This window comes from Diabrotica virgifera, chromosome 5 (assembly GCF_917563875.1).
Source record: "Diabrotica virgifera virgifera chromosome 5, PGI_DIABVI_V3a".
Lineage (NCBI taxonomy): Eukaryota > Metazoa > Arthropoda > Insecta > Coleoptera > Chrysomelidae > Diabrotica > Diabrotica virgifera.
The window spans coordinates 137774527-137793085 of record NC_065447.1 but is presented as its reverse complement, the minus strand read 5'-3'; the positions used below and the strand labels follow the sequence as shown (position 1 = coordinate 137793085).

The 18559-nt window shown below is 33.2% G+C and overlaps 1 protein-coding gene across 1 annotated transcript in view; it reads left to right on the top strand.

Annotated features, from left to right (window-relative positions):
* The window catches only part of LOC114332430 (egl nine homolog 1), a 123875-nt gene that overhangs the window by 88905 nt on the left and 16411 nt on the right, over window positions 1-18559 (top strand). The window contains exons 3-4 of the mRNA XM_050650367.1: window positions 5647-5817; window positions 9549-9711. Of these exons, the coding sequence (XP_050506324.1) occupies window positions 5647-5817; window positions 9549-9711 (334 nt within the window). The remainder of the gene's footprint in view (window positions 1-5646; window positions 5818-9548; window positions 9712-18559) is intronic.

The window sequence follows — 18559 nt, the reverse complement described above, 5'->3', positions numbered from 1 at the left end:
CTTTAAATCAATGTTAGTTGCAAATACAAAAATAAATTTATGATTTTAATATTTTTTGTTGTTTTTTCGATAATTGTACCAAGTTGGACGGTAATGCTGACAAGAATGACTATAGTATTTTTACTACAAAAGCGATATTACGTAGGTCAAAATTTTTGACGTAAGAGAACTGTCAAAACTTTAGAATGTGACTTGTCATTATTGCCATGTTTATAATAAACATGGCAATAATGAAAAGTCACATTCTCATGTTTTGACAGTTCTCTTACGTCAAACATTTTGACCTACGTAATATCGCTTTTGTAGTAAAAATAGTATATAAAATATTTAACAAAACTTCAATATGCTTTTTTGTCTATAAGATAAAGAAGTAATATTTCTTTATTGGTACTTGCTTTTCGATATCTATGTGGATTTTTATTTAGTTTTGCAATTCCCAATAATGGGGAAACAATATTTAAATCGCGAAATGCAGTGGCGTTCTATCGGGATGCTTAGACCTGGCAGAAGTCAAAGAGACGTTGCTGAGGTCCTCCACACGAACAGGAATGTCATTAATTGTTTGTGGTTAAGGTTTCATATAACTGGTGACGTTGCTGAACGTCATAGGTACAGGCCCTACAAGGATAACCAACCAGATTGAAGACCGTTTTCTTAGGTTGCAGGCTTTGCGAGATCTCACTATAACTGCATCAGAATTACAAACGACGCTGCATCATATTCATAAACGAGACGGACAAGAATTTGGAGATTATCTGGCAATGCTGAACGATTGACCGCTGTCCAGGAGGTTCATAGAGAGCAGGGCGTCAGTATAATGGTATTGGGTGGCATCCCTCTTGCTGGAAGAACCAATGTCGTTTGTCTGGAACGGAATCTACCGCGATATTATTCTCGAACCTATTGTTGTATCCTTTACATAACAAGCTGGTTTCCAATTTCAATTGATCACGACAATGCGCGTCCAAAAACTGCCAGGGACTTGCAAACATTTCTCGAAGATAATGAAATTGAGGTTTTATTATGGCATGCACATATGCACAATTGCCAGATTTAAACCCAATTGAGCATGTATGGTACATATTGGGCAGACGCATTTTACAACAAAATACTGCATTCAGTACAAGACAGCAACTGTATGAAGGCCTTTCAATGGAGTGGAGCAAAATACCGCAGCAAGACACTGACCATCTGATCATGAGTTAGAGTAACAGATGTAGTGCAGTAATCAACAACCGTAGAAGTCGTACACTAGACTAACTTAACGTAAAGTCCTGCCATATCCATATAATGACAGGATACTATCGATTTTATGAAGAAAATTTTATGCAATAATTTTACAGACTTAAAATTTTATTTTTATATACGAAATAACTATACAACCATCCTGCCTCTTTGTAAATAGATTTATATTGACATTCTTGAGATATGTGCAAAATGGCATGACTCAGAAAATCGTGTAACTTTCCACTAATTTTCTTACACATTTTTTAACTATGTATAGTAAAAAAGGAAAGAGACCGGCTGGAAAGCCAAGAAAGCGCTGGGAAGACACAGTAAAAAGCGACGCACAAGCCCTTTTAGGTCCTTTGTCCGGTCCTGAACATGGTAACACAAACAGTGTTTACATTTCAGTCCCAAAAAATCATCTTTTTCATAGTAATGTATATCCAAATAAACTTGAAAATAAGCAAAAATTTTTTATTTTTAAAATTTTTAATTTATTCAAAACATTACAAAGCATACCGTTTGTAAGGTTAAGGTTAAATGACGGCCGAAAGGCCAGTAATCAGAACCAGTTTTGGTTCTACAACTGGTTCATAATTACTAATGAGTTTAACAAATGATACCAGATCCAACCTAACAAATTTGTCAACAATCATGACTGACGATCAACAACCTCAAAACAAAACATCATATTCCGCTGTGCTTAACAACGTTTCAATTCTGTTCCCTTCAAAGCACCAATCAATTTTATTTAATGCGCTGCCTGATACTAAAATATAAGAGTACTTAATAGCACTTGGTGAAGTTGTTCATCCACGGAATATTTTATTTTCATCAAGACTATCAAATAACAGAATATGTATTTATCTCTCCAGCGAATCCTTGGTGGAAAAATTTATGTCCGATCCAACAGAAATAACAATTAAAGGCGAAAATCTAAAAGCACGAAAATTGGTAACTCCGAACGAAAGACTGTTACTATCAAATGTTTGCCCTTCTATTCCACATATTCTAATAGAGAATGAGTTAACCAGATTGGGTCTTAAATTAATGTCACCTTTAACCTTCCTAAGAATCGGTAGTCAACTTCCAGAATTGCAACACGTCCTCAGTTTTAGAAGACAAACTTATATTCAACCACTTGTAGATATAGACCTTCCTTCTTCTTTCTTAATTACATATGAACAAACTTCGTATCGCATATTTTTAAGTTTAGTTAAACCTTCGTGTTTTATCTGTAGGAAAACAGGTTACATTGCAACAAATTGTCCAAATCATAATCAACAAAATGATTCCTCTCATATCGAACACCAACCACAACAACCAATAGAACAACAACCGCAAGAATCCCCCCAGTCTAATCCATCACCCTTAGAAATGGAACCAGATCATCCAGTCAGTAATTCTAGTGCCGAACCTTCACTTAACCAACAAAAAGATACTAATTTAATACCTCCCGTATTATTTATGGAAACTAATTGTATATCTAAGGATCAGTCAACGACCAATAAGAGATCAATTTCGGAAATTAATACTACTCCATCTCCCACTGAAGAATTAAATAAAGAATTTAAAATACCTACACAAACCAAAAAGAAACAAAACAAGCAAACTGAAGCTACCTCATCAATTCAAGAAATGATGATGCCAACAAAAACAATATTTCACGATATGTCAAATAAAATGTTAACATAACATATGAACAAACCGTTGATTTTTTTGAAAATTGTACCAGCTGACTGATCCCTTGAGTTTACTACAAACATACACAACGGATATACCCAACTTTATTAGCATGATAACAACAATTAAGCCGTATCTTACAGAAAAAAAGCATGAAAACCAAATGCACTAAATTATTAAACAAAATCAACAAAATGCTAGACGATGCCGATAATCAAGAAAGTAATGGTACAACAAATTCAACTCAAGAAATAAACTAAAATCTTCGATCCGATTCTTCAATGGAATGTTAACGGTTTCTAACTCCCTTTAGAAAGATATCTCTCTCTCCTTAATATTTAATTCCCAAAATTTTTTGATCAGACCAACACAGTCACTTCTCCCTGGACCTTTCGTCCTACAATATGTGATCTAACTCTTTCTGAATACAATAAGCTTGATACCACCCATGCAACAATTATTCAATTGTTTCTCAACATACTTGCTTCTTTCCCAGATCATTGTCATATTTATACAGATTCATCAAAAATCATTCATGGTGGGGGATCAGCAGTTATAGATTCGAACACTATATTACAATTTAAATTATCTTCCACTTGCAGTATTTACTCTGGAGAACTATATTCAATTATGCAAGCCCTCATTCATATTCGTACTCAAAAATTTCCAAAATCTTTCATAATTACCGACTCTCTCAGGGCATTACATTCGATAGAACAGTTATATACAAGTAATCCTATAGGCATTTTAATAAAAGAACAATTACATTTCCTAAAGAACACGAGGCAGCAAGTAGGCTTTATATGGGTTCCATCACACATTAGACTTCAAGGAAACGAAAAAGCAGTTTTTCATACCAGAAAAGCAATACACAGTGCGTTTTCAGTGATAGTGAACTTAGTGTCTGTTTCCGACTACAGATCGTTCCTTAAAGAAAAAAATGATAAACAAACGGGAAAACACTCAATACCTAACAGTCTAAAAGCAGTCTTAAGACCACACTGTAAGCTTACAATTTATTTGAAACACATTAATGATTTAATCAAACTGTAACCACTGTTAACATTTTGTAAATCACATTTCTAATTTGTAAATTATGATATTGTTACTTAACTGTGAACATAATATGTAATAACCAAAAATACTATGTATTAGGTTTAATAAGTAACCATGTATTAATTATTGCTACAGCTAATAACCCAAAGTGGTTGATGCTGTTATAAATATAAAAAAGGCCCTTTTAGGAGTCCGTGTATGGAGAAGAGCAGCCACAGACAAGCAAGGGTGGAGGCAAAAAATAAAGGAGGCCAAGGCTCAATTTGGGCTGTAGTGCCGTAGAAGAAGAAGAAGTAAAAAAGGTGTAGCTAAACATCCTGCTATTTTGAATAATGTCTACTTAAATTATTTATTTTATACTAAAATTTATTTTATGACTCAAAAAATCACGGAACCAGGGTGAAAATTTTCCACAGAATTTTCCAAGGGATAAGTGCAGTTAAACATTAGGAGACGTCATGTCAACATTTTTTTGATAATTTTGAAATAAATATGTTTAATTTATTAAGTTGGCGGGACTCAAAAAATTATGAAAATTTCATTATTTTCATTACATGTTTGTATATGTATATACTCCCTTAGCCCTTTTGCAACCCTTCTGCCCAAAAAATTTGCTTCATAAAATCGATAGTATCCTGTCATTATATGGATATGGCAGGACTCAGAAATTCATCGCACCTTCCCATTTTTTTTTTCATAGAAAATCTAATTTTCACAGAGAAATGTCACAGGAAACCCGTGGATTTTTCCACAAATTGTAAGTACCTTCTCTAACCTTCCAGTATTGCAAAGGGCAGGACTCAGAAAATCGTGGTTGAACTTGTGTTAATATCTCCCGGTTTACTTGTCTATAACTTGTTTTAATCTATTTGAAATCCTTCTGTTATCTCGCATTTTGTTTTGTCCCTAGTTTATTTTGATGTGTGTATAAAGAAATTTACTTTGAAGAAGACAAAATAATACTTTTTCTAATGTAGGAAAAGTCAAACAATAAGGAATGAACGTAATTTTCCCCTTGTTGCCATATTCTAAATTTGAAAAAATATATAGGGAATAATTAGATTTTTTTGACATGCCATTCCTATTACAGCGAGAATTTCATTGGCTAAAATTAGTGACGAGTTTATATGACGTCAGTATTATATTTGGTGAGATTATAAATGGTAACTGACGTCTGTCATAATATTGGAGGTTAAATATAATGTCAAATTATTGTTTTCAAATTATATTTTCTTTATTTAGTTTATATTTTATTAACAATTTATTTTTAACCAAACTCTTAAAGACGAAGAGAAACAGTGTAGCCGGTAGTTGCTAAATACATATATGTTTTTTATTTGTCAACAGCGCTTTCCTGTTAAACTTGACGGTAGCGAAAAAACTAATTTATGAGGAAAAATTTGTTGAATTTTTTGCCGTCAAGTTTGTACCGGTGGGTTATGATGTCAATTAAATCTATGACGTGCTTTCCAAATTGTTTGACTTTTAGTTTATTAATAATATTTCTGACTAAGCTACAAATTCTGACTCTTTTAATCTAAGTTTATACACTCATTGTTGAAAAATATAAATACGATGTTTTATTCTTTTTTTTTTAATTAACACTTGTTTCCATAAAGTTGAAATATTTTTTTTAGTTTGTAAAAATGCAGTGTATCAAAAAATTTTTTTTTGTTTCAGGCAATGGTTGCATGTTACCCAGGTTACGGATCTCATTATGTAAAACACGTAGATAATCCCAATAGGGACGGTAGATGCTTAACAGCTATATATTACCTTAACCTTAACTGGGACGTACAAAGAAACGGAGGACTATTAAGGATATTCCCGGAAGGATGGAGGGAAGATAAGGTAACTCACCATAACTAACTGATGTTAAAGTAAAAAATGCTGATGCAACATTAGTTGTTGTTGAGTTCTTCACGATCCTCAGTGCTCCAGCTCTAGTTAATCCCCGATCTTCCCTAGTATGTTTCGCCAGTCGCTCCTGTCCATTACCAATGGTTGCATATTTCCTCCAATCTTCCTCAAGTTCTTATCTACATAATCTTCCCACCTCAGTCTTGGCATGTCCCTTTTATATTTCACATAGGCATTTTTATGAAGGATATTACTAGACCAGTAAGGATCTGTTTTTAGGTGGATGTGAGAGGTGGCATTCAGATTTTTGCGGATAAAGTTAGGTGATAACTTCGTTAATAATAATTGATTTATGCTCCTTCTCAAATATGCCCGGAACATTAATAAAAAAATAAAATATTTAAAAATTTCAAAAAATTTCGTTTTTTTTTTCTACTTTTTTTGATTATAACTTAAAAACATTTTAGAACAAAGTCCTATAGGAATAAAACAAAGATAATTAAATTTTCTATCAGATGCAATTTTTAAAAATGTCTTAATTTATCACCCTTGCTTCAAAATAGCAATAAATATAAAATAAGGGGGCAAAACAAGCCTGTCCTTATTCAATGATTTTCCATCACTTAGGTTACACTTGGAACCTTCCTAATTCGCTTAGAAAATTTTTGTAATGTGCTAAAACCGTACACCAAATTTCATTAAAAACTAGATTTTGCATAATAATTTTGCAATCTAAACTTTTTTAAAAAAATTAAAATTTTTTAAAATCTTGCACAACAAAAACTAGAACATACAAAGGTTTGTCAATTTTTTTACATATAAAGAAGTACTCCACCTATCTCTAATGCACTTTACAGAATTGAAATCGGATTATTTAGGCAGCCTCGGCAATGTTTTAAAGTTATAAACAATTTTTTGGCTTATAAACAAATTAGTGCTGTGGCCAGGAGGGGGTGCTACGGGCTCCTTTATTTAGATGGACATACCCAAGTTTTTTATGTATTTTGACCCGTAGAACACGAATTTTTTGGGTAACAGTTGATCCGGATGTCGATAAGATTGTTATAAACAAAGAACTTGAGGAATTACATAAAATCGATTTTTCGCAAAATAAATGTATTTCTTGGGTAATTCTAAGCAAAAAATGTTCTTATAAGTTTTTTCGTAGGATGCATAGTTTTCGAGATAAACGCGGTGGAACTTTCAAAAAATCGAAAAATTGCAATTTTTGAACGCGAATAACGTTTGATTAAAAAATAAAATAGCAATTCTGCTGACAGCATTTGAAAGTTTAAGTCAAATTATACCGGTTTTAATTATTTACATTGCTAAAAATTAATTTTTTTATTATTAAACACAAAGCTATTTGTTTATGAGCCAAAAAATTGTTTATAAATTTAAAACATTGCTGGGGCCCCTTAAATAATCCGATTTTAATTCTGTAAAGTGTATTAGATAGGTAGATTTATATGTAAAAAATTGGCCAACTTCTAAATGGTCTACTTTTTGTTCAGAAAGATTTTAAAAAATTTGAGTTTTTTTTAAAACATTTAGATTGCAAATTTATTATGCAAAATTTATTAGGTCGATTTTAATGAAATTTGGTACACGATTTAAGTATGTTACAAAGAATTTCCTAAGCGAATTACTAAGTTTCTAAGTGCCACCAAAGTGGTTAAAAAATATTGAATAACAACAGACTTATTTTGCCCCCTTATTTTGTATTTATTGCTATATTGCAGAAAAGGTAATACCTTAAGACATTTTTTACCAGTCGTATATTATACAAAATTCAATTATCTTTATTTTATTTCTCTACGACTTTACGAATCGTTTTAAAGTTATAAGCAAAGAAAGCAGAAAAAAAATCGATGTTTTTCGAAATTTTTAAATATTTTAATTTCTTTATTAATGTTCCGGGCATATTTGAGAAGGAGCATAAGTCAATTATTATTACTGAAGGTGTCACCTAACTTTATATGCAAAAATCCGAATGCCACCTCTCACATCCAAAAATAGACGTTTCTTCGCAGATCCTTACTGGTTTATACCGATACCCATCATTTTTATTTATTACAAATATGATAACTCTTTTATTATTAATGTTACGAAAAAGAAGTTATTTGTCATAAAAAGCTCTGCATGAACCTACGATCGATGCCACCATCATCTATCAAGTTTTATCAATCTTATACGAGGTAAGCAAAAAAATATGAGTTTCGCTCAAGAGTAAGTACCATTATATTTCACAATATCGAAAATTGTTATGAACACTTGTTTGGAATTAAAAACTATGTTTTAGTATGAAATTATTACATCCTTCTCATAAAAAAAAATTATAAAATTTTCTCAAATTACCGATACCGAACATAATTTTTGTTTATTACACATATGATAACTCTTCCGTTCCGATAGATAAATGGTTATTAACTCTTCAATATACATTAGATTTTTAATGTATTTTGTTTTGTGAAAATTTGGTTATCATTTTTTATCGGAACAAAAGAGTTATCATATTTGTAATAAATAAAAATTTGAGTAGGTAACCGTAATTTGAGAAAAATTTGCAAAAATGATTTTCTTCAAGTAGGAGGATGTAATTGCATATTAAAACATGGTTTATAATTCCAAACAACTCTTCATAATAACAATTTTCAATATTGTGAAATTATAAAAGCACTTTACCCTTAAACGAAATTAATATTTTTTGGAGAATCTTTTCCATAGCAATTTATTACTGTATGATTCAACCAATGTGAAGTCATTCGAGTTTCTTAATCGGAGGTTGGATATCATTATCACTATCTTTACTCTATCTACCGCTGCTCTAAAGAGTTCTATAGAACTGCATTTAAACGAGTCCCTTAAATTGTTCAACCATGACTCTCCTTCTTCTTATACTCCTTCCGCCTCTTATCTTTCCCTGTATTATCAGTCTTAGCATTTCATATCGCTGTACTCTCATTACTTGTCCCAGATATTGTAACTTTCTTATTTTTATTGTGTTTATTATTTCGCATTCTTTGCCCATTTTTCGTAATACTTCCGTGCTCGTTTTCTTCTGTGTCCATGCTATTCTAAGCATCCTTCTGTAACGCCACATCTCAAATAACTGTAGCTTATTTATTCTTGCTTCAATGACCAGCTTTCAAGTCCATATTGCAGTATCGAAGAACACGTAGCATCTCAAAGCTCTTACTCTCAGGTACTGGTATTAGTACTCAAAGCACCGTGTACGTGTATGTATATAGAAACTCTTTGAGTTTCTATGTACATGCAAATAATATGTTGCATATTAATAATTCTATTTAAAAGAAACATACATTGATTTGCTCCCAAGAAGCTATATGTTACACAGTAATATAATGAACTAAATAATATGATAATTAACGTTGAAGATAATTAAACTACCTCTTACCATTTAATATTTATTGATGTTATAGTATCTACGAAAGTACTTGCCATACCTATAGCATAAATAGGTGTACTTCATTCCCAAACTTTATTCCCAAGTAACTGTTAAGGTACGCATCCATACGTGGGTGCTCCCTCGGTGTAGCAGCTCCAAATAGTGGATACGTTGGTGCTCGGCGCTCACCCTCTTATATTCAACTGGTTTACGGTTTATATGTAGGGCAGCGCATGCCGTATCTATTTGTGCCGCTACACCGAGCACGGAGGATCCACGTATGGATACGTACCTTACAGTATTATTTTTTTAGGTTGCCGATATTGAACCTCAATTTGATAGACTGTTGGTGTTTTGGTCAGATAGAAGGAATCCGCATGAAGTTCAACCCGCATATAATACACGATATGCTATTACGTTATGGTATTTTGATGCAGAAGAAAGAGCAGAAGCGCTTAGGAGATACGAAAGGGAACGTAAGTTACGAGGACATTAAAATAACTATTGAATTATTAACTTCCCCGCATCCAGAGATTACCCTATTATTATTATTATCCTTATTCTCTCTTTCTAGACTATATATCTGTCTATTGCCCTTCATTTGTCCAAAGTTGAACGAAGGCTTCCCCCATATTTTTCCACTTTTCTCGGTTCAGTGCTTAAAGCAGACCACGCACTTAATCAGCTAAGAGCAATCGGCAGATTTTGCTATACCTGGAAATAAATAAGCCACCGCGCACCGCCTAAGAACGTTAGACAGTCGAACATTCTTAGGGGGTGCGCGGTGGCTCATTTATTTCCATGTATAGCAAAATCTGCCGATGGCTCTTAGCCGAGCCGATCGCTATATGACGATTCAGTGCGCGGCCTGCTTAAGCTGTTCATCTGGTAGCTGCGTATCTTTTTAGGCCATCCAACCATTTCATCGGTGGTCTGCCCCTTCCTCTTTTTGTAGTCGCAAGGTCTCCAGTGAGTTATCGCTTCATTCCATCTTCCGTCTCTTTGTCTACTGTTGTCACTTTGGTTTTATTTCTTATCCATGTATTTTTCTTTATATCACTTAGCTCGATACCCAGCGTCTGCCTTTCCATTGCCTTTTTGAATCTTGGCCATCTTTTCCATATTTCCCTTTGTGAAGGTCTTTTCTGGGTTTTCAGGATATAGAGCTCATTTTCCGAATGTCACCCATGCGAAACTTATTCTCCTTTTTATCTCTGATATTGGATTTTCTTTACTCAGTTTCTTTATTTGTCCTAGGTATATGTAGTCCTTGACTTTCTGTATTGTACTAGTTCCTATTTGCATGGTTTGTTGTCCTCTTCTACGTTTTTCATATATTTAGTTTTTGTGTAGTTCATTTTTAGATCCATCTCAATTGCTTCCTTGTCCCATGGTGTCATCATTTCGTTAAGATCTTTCATATTCCTTTGTTGAGCCATTCAGGTTTTTTAAATATATCTTCTAGTGCTTGTGTAAATAATTTTGGGAGATTGTGTCCCCTTGCGTAATTCCTCTATTTATTTGTATTGGTTTGGTGTTTTGGTGTGGATGTTTTACTGTGATTGTTGCTTTTTCGCAGATGTGTTTCAATATTGCTGTGTATCGATAGTCGATCCTTGCATTTATTAGCGAGGATTGTATGGCCCAGTGTTCAATACTGTCAAAGGCCTTTTTAAAATCCACGAAAGCAATATATAGGGGTATTCTGTACTCATTAGCGCGTTCAATGTGTATTTTCATTGTTAGCAAGTGGCCTGTTGTGCTGTATTCCTTTCTGAATCCAGCTCTCGACATTGGTATCTATCTAGCTTTCCTGTTAATCTGTTTTTCATAATTTTTGTTAGCAGTTTATACATGGTGTTCAGTAGTGTTATTGGTCTATAATTGTTTAGATCACACTTGTCTCCCTTTTTGAATAGTAACACTGTTTTTGCTTCATTCCAGTTTTCTGGTATTCTTTTCTCTTGAAGTATTTTCATCAACAGTATCTGTAGGGTCTTTCTAACTAAGTTTCCTCAGTTTTTCAACATTTCCATTGTTACCCCTTCTTGGCCGGGTGTTTTATTGTTCTTCATTTCTCGAAGTGCATTTTTTATCTCACTTCTGCTAATTTCGGGTTCAGAATTTACGTTCCGAATTTTGGTTGTAAGTTTTTGTTGTACGTTTTCTAGTGTTCTTATCTTAGATTCATATAGATGTCTGTAGTATTCTTCAATTCTCTGGATCATCTTGTCTTTATCATTGATATCTTTTCTCTATTCATCTTTTATTTTAAACATTTCTATTTTTCCTAGAGATGGTCTTGAAACACTTCATATTCCCGTTTCTTTCAATTGCTTTTTCTATTGTGTGTTCTTAATGTTTGCGTCTATCTTTTAAATTTTAAAGAACCACTTGTATTGACATGAAATTTGGCATACACATTGGTAACATGTCAAAGAAAAAAAGTGATATTATGCCGATGTGTGCTTTTGCCCTGGGGATGAGTTTCGCCCCTTCTGGGGGGTGAAAAAATATGGGTCTACCCCAAAATCCCGACAGCCAAAATAACGACAGCCACAATGCCGACGGCCAAAATCCCGACAGGTTTGATAAGAACATATAATTACATTTATTTCTTGTTTTTTGTTTATGGCCATCTGTTTTTTTTATTTTTTGTTACTAAACAAAAGTATTTACCATTTAATATGAACTAATTTTCTAAATAAAATTTCTAACATGGGTATATGAATTAAATCATTTTTTTTTGCCAGTATATAGTCCAATAATATATGTATAATCAAATCCTGAATTCAAGTTTACTTACATATATTAGATATTATCATGTCACTTACAACCTTCCATTTCAGTAAGTATAGTTTTTATATTATAAAATGAACTGTTTAAATAATTTTTTCTTTTAAAATACATAATAATTTACATGTCGGGATTTTGGCCTGTCGGGATTCTGGCGTGTCGGGATTCTGGCGTGTCGGTGTTTTGGCCGTCGGGATTTTGGCTGTCGGGATTTTGGGCGGCACCGAAAAAATATACGTTCGAACTAAGTCCGGAAATGGATAAACTGACTCATTCTAAGCAACCTTTCTTCTATAGAATTTTTACCAAGTTAATATTTTTCAAGTTATTGGCGAGCAAATATGTTCATTTTTCAACAAAAAAAAACACGTAAACTCGGGTAAATCACCCCCTAATTAGCATCTTAAATAAAATTAATCTTACTGCTTCACAAGTTACTTTACTTGTGTATTATTTATACGATCTGTAAGTTTTATCGGTTCAAAAGACATACATAATAATTTACATGTCGGGATTTTGGCCTGTCGGGATTCTGGCGTGTCGGGATTCTGGCGTGTCGGTGTTTTGGCCGTCGGGATTTTGGCTGTCGGGATTTTGGGCGGCACCGAAAAAATATACGTTCGAACTAAGTCCGGAAATGGATAAACTGACTCATTCTAAGCAACCTTTCTTCTATAGAATTTTTACCAAGTTAATATTTTTCAAGTTATTGGCGAGCAAATATGTTCATTTTTCAACAAAAAAAAACACGTAAACTCGGGTAAATCACCCCCTAATTAGCATCTTAAATAAAATTAATCTTACTGCTTCACAAGTTACTTTACTTGTGTATTATTTATACGATCTGTAAGTTTTATCGGTTCAAAAGACTTTTTTTTTAAATTTGGTTTTAAAGTAAAATTTGTTTAATTTCGAAATAGTATATTAAGTATGGAGAACGGTAAGGGTTTTATACCGATCGAAGACAATTGTTTGGAGGAGGAGCGGAGCGACGACTCCAATTATTGTCTGAGATCGGTTACCCTTAACGTTCGACATGCTTATAACGTTTTTTGCACGATTGATACCATTATAAATTATAAAATTAAACATTTTCGTCATATTGACTAGTTTCATTCATTTTATCAAGATACTTTGGTTGTTAGGTAGTAACTAGGGTGCATAACAACAATGGAGAATTGAGTTTTTATTTAGTTGTCAATAATTTTAAAGTATATAAAACTTCGTCCATTACAAGTAAAATCAAATCATTTGTTCTTAAGATACGCCAAAGGAAAATGTTGTGCTCAAGTAATAGGGAAAGGGACAATCGGGGGCTGGCCTTCTCAAATTGCCAAATTCTTAAATTTGCCTAATCCCGAGAACTATACTGGCCATTCGTTCAGGAGGACATCAGCAACGCTTTTGGCTAATAAAGGTGTTGATGTCCTCGGATTAAAGCGTCATGGAGGTTGGCGTTCATCGACAGTGGCAGAAAGCTATGTAGAAGATTCTCTTCAAAATAAAATATATTTTGCCGAAAAAATATTGTGCAATACTAGTAATACTACTAATGTATGCGATTCTGCAGGAGTTTCTGTTAGAAGTGAAACCACAGCCCAAACAAGTGGGATTTCATTAAATAATTTAACAAATTGTACCATAAGTTTCAATATTAATAAATAATTCGTTAGTTTTCTTTATTCTTTCAAAAAATAAATTAAAATTAAGAGATTTTTTAACTCGACGGTAAGTGAATTACTTACCGTCGAGTTGGATTATTTACCGTCGAGTTGGAGTATTTACCGTCGAGTTGGATTACTTACCGTCGAGTTGCTAGTAAATGTCACCTACTGACGTAAACAGTCAAAAATGATCAATCGTGCAAAAAAATGTTTTTTCTTTGAAAATAACTTAAAATTTGTTAGTGATAGCAAAAATATCAAAGAGCAAAAAAATGTAGGTATTGCTTTTCTGAATAATTTTAATTTTTTTGTTTTTCTTTAGGACAAAAATTAGTTAAAATATGGCTGTTCAAAATTTGTATACACTCGTGATTATTGACTAGTTCGAGCCCTTTTAATTACAGCTCCTTCAAAAATAAGCACTGTGAACCGATGAAACTTACAGATCATATAAACAATACATACACGAGTAACGCAACTTGTGAACTTGTTACGATTAATTTCATTTGGGATGCTAATTAGGGGGTGATTTTCACGATTTTTTTTGCCAATAAAAAAAAAGGGAATAACTTTATTTTGGGCGTAACTTCCATACTTTTCTTGCTAGAAACTTTTTTAAAAAACAAAAATAAAGCTTTTTTAAACACTTTTAAAAAGTGTTAATGGGTTTTCCCCAAAAAGTGCTTAATTTTTTGGTTATTTCACGTTGAAATGTTCTATTTGGAATTTGGCGAGTATGAACCTATTTTTTCATTAGTTGCAACTCTTCTTTTACTGGGTTTAGACATCTCATACATACACCATTTCTTTAACTTTTTTATGGGCTATATTTTTGCTAATGTTGTTCTGAAGCTATTTCCTTGTGGCATTTTTATAATTAAGTATTCCCTATGGGAAATTGTAAAAGTATTTCTATTGTAATAGTATTTTGTATTTTGACAACGAAACCCGATTTGGGCTTCGAAACGTTAATAAATTCATTTTTTAGTAAAATTGTGGCTTATTTCCAATAGAAAATACTTAATTATATTTTTGCTAAAAATGTTTTTGTCAATAAAATGCTAACTTTTTGTTAGCAAAAGTTATTTGCAAACAACCGTCTAAAACTGTGTTTTTTTTTTGTTGAAAAATGAATATATTTGCTCGCAAATAACTCGAAAAGTATAAACTTAGAGAAAAAATGCTTTAGAACAAAAGTTGCTTAGAACTAGTTATTTTATCCATTTCCGGACTTACTTTGAACGTATATTTTTTCACACCGGGAAGGGGTGAAACTCACCCCAAACGGCAAAAGCACACATCGGCACAATATCACTTTTCTTCTTTGACATGTTACCTATGTGTATGCCAAATTTCATGTCAAGCGGTTCTCTAAAATTTATAGGTTTTGCAATATTTTAGCGTCAAGGAATGTACTATAATTGTTTCGTTTATTTCCACAAATTCTATGGATTTTCGTTTTCCTTCTCTTAAGAATATCCTTCTTTTCTCCATGAGGTCTCTGTCTCAGTCGATATAAATGTTTTTCTTATTTGTTTGGTCGTTCTTACTTGTTTAGCTGATTCATTCAAAGTTTTTGTTAGTTGTTCTGCAATCTCCTCTATATTCTTGTTGATCATGTTAACATTTTCCATTTTTTCTTGTATTTATGCTTGTTTTGTTTTAGTTGTTGCATATCTAACGTCTGTCCTTTGGTTCTTAGTATTTGTTTAAGCGCTAATGCTTCTTTCATCCCAAATTTCGCCCTCACCGCTCGATGGTCGCTTCCCGTTGAAAATTCATTCAATACTGTAACATCTTCAGTTATTTCGTTCGTGGTTCTTAAAACATAATCTATTCCGTTCTTGGTTTTACCATTAGGGCTTATCCATGTCCACTTCCTTTGTGGCTTCTTCTTAAAGAATATATTCATTGCAAACAAATTCTTCTCCTCAAGGAAGTTCATCAGGGTATCTCCTCTGCTGTTGCGTTCTCTATATCCAAATTTTCCAATTTTTGTTTCTTCTTTAATTAGGGTTATGTGCGGTTTTTGTTCTTCCATGGTGTCTGTGATCTGTTCATAAAATAATTTCACTGTTTCCTCGTCGTATTTTGACATAGGCGCGTATACTTGGATGCTTTTTATGGTGTTTCTATTTATGCGTAGCGTTATATATGCTACTCGTTTTGATATACCTTTGATGCATTGAACATATTTTGCCATTTTTTGCAACCTACACTGGACCAATAACAAGAGCCAGCGTTCGCGCAGGGCAAGCGGCCGCATCAGGATCAACTACATAAGTGACGGTATCGTGAGTAAGAATTCAGTTTACTTCAAGCAGCAGCGAGAAGCGGAACTACCTGACTTGACAATGGCAAGTGAGATCTTGCCGAAACGTCGTCAAAATAATGGTTTTTCTCAAAACCAAAATTATTCAATGCGGAGTCAAATCCGGAAAACAACAGAAAGCATATATACAGGGTGCTTGGTAAAGAATGGACCATAGCTTAACACTAGAAAGTCAAACACTGTTGCGATTTGAAGTTATTGTAGTTTTTTTATTTGAGGCAATAATAATTTCATATTTTATGACTTTTAATATTTTGATACAAAGACTATTTAGCTCAAAATAATATTGTTTACTAAATTTATTAAATGGTTTTTCTAACAAATCTACCATAGAAGTCTAAAGGGGCCAAATTGGCCCTGTGTAAGTTATTATCGTTTTCTGGGAAATTCGACGAGACTTTCTTTCAAATTCCTGTTGGATGGGTAAAATTATATTTATGTATGTTTATTGTAAATGGTTACCCTTATACTGGTACTGATCATCTACGTAATAAAGATAAAATTGTTGGTGAACACAAAGATACAATTGTGGGCGTAGAGGACCAAATGACGCGTCTTTATACTACAAAAGTAACTTCAAGACGATGGCCTATGTACGTGTTTTATAATACTCTTGACTTGGAAGCAATAAATGCATGGATTATTTATAAAGAAATAACTGGAAGTAGACTCAGTCTTGATAAGTTTATTCTTCGGCTGTGTGAAGAATTATGGGCCCCATACCTTGCCTCCCGAAATCTGGAAATACGCCTAGCAACACTAGGTCTACCAACAACTATCACTGTTACTATCCAAAAACGACAAAAATATCAGTTGAAAATATTTTGTAAAGGAAATCATACTTCCAATCATGCCGCGGCTGTAACAATGCAATGTGTGGCAAATATCAAAAACTGCAAACTGTATGGTGTTCCGAATGTTTTCGATAGGCAGCGAAATGCGTGTTAAACAATGAAAGTAAAAAATAAAATCAGATTCTATCGTCTAGAGTAGATTTAATTTCTTTAAACTGAGTTTTAATTGATTAAAGAACGTGGGGCCAAAATGATCCCTTCCGGCTTTCTAGGTAGGTAAGCTAAGCCCGACTTTCTAGTGTTAACCTTAGATTCCTGACGTTAAAATAGGTTTATTTAAGCTAACTTACCTTAGTACAAAAGTTGATAATAACCGAAATACAGGGTGTCAAAGTTAACCTTGGATTTTATTTATTTTTGAATATTTCCTGACAGGCATGGGGACAACAACACGAAATTTGGTAAGTGGTGCTGGTACTGTCCACCCTACTAAATTATGTTAAACTAACGTTTCTGGCTACCACCAGAGGCGTACGACGGGGGAACGTGAATGGTTTATCCTTCCCAAATTCTACGCCACTGGCGGAATTGCTATTTTAGTGCAATTTTTTGATTCTCCAATACTTTCTATGTAAATAACATACTCTTCATTCGTAACGATAAAGCCATTAGTTTTCGAGATATTTGAAGCTAAAAACGAAGGAGCCTAATACATTAATCAAAATAAGTGTGCCTTTTCATTTTTAACTTCAATATCTCGAAAACTAAGACTTTATCGTTACGAATAAAGAGTATATTATTTGCTATGTTTATATAGAAGTATTGGAGAATCTAAATATTATGTTAAAATAACAGTTTCATCAGTGGCGTAGAATTTGGGAAGGGTCAGCCATTTTTCTTCCCCTGTTGTACGCCTCTGGTAGTAGCCAGAAACGATTATTTAACATAATTTAGTAGGATGTACAGTACCTACACTTTCTGCCAAGTTTCATAAGGATATGTCAAATAGTTTTATGGTACCGGGCACACATAGTTCTTAAAGTTTTAAATAAAGAATAAACTATTTAAAAAACAGAATACTTTAAAATAATTTGACATATCCATGTCATACTTGGCAGAAAGTGTAGGCACTGTACAACCTACTAAATTATGTTAAATAATCGTTTCTGGCTACTACCAGAGGCGTACGACAGGGGAAAGTGTATGGTTGACCCTTCCCAAATTCTACGCCACTGATAAAACTGCTATTATAGCATAATTTTTAGATTCTCCAATACTTACTATGCAAATAATATACTCTTCATTCGTAACGATAGTCATTAGTTTTCGAGATACTTGAAGTTAAAAATGAAAAGGCACACTTATTTTGATTAATGTATTATGCTCCTTCGTTTTTAGCTTCAAATATCTCGAAAACTAATGGCTTTATCGTTACGAATGTTATTTACATAGAAAGTATTGGAGAATAAAAAAATTGCACTAAAATAGCAATTCCGCCAGTGGCGTAGAATTTGGGAAGGGTCAATCATTCACGTTCCCCCGTCGTACGCCTCTGGTAGTAGCCAGAAACGTTTGTTTAACATAATTTAGTAGGGTGGACAGTACCAGCAACACTTACTAAATTTCGTGTTGTTGTCAAATGCCTGTCAGGAAATATTCAAAAATAAATAAAATAAAAGTTTAACTTTGACACCCTGCATTTCGGTTATTATCAACTTTTGTACTAAGGTAAGTTAGC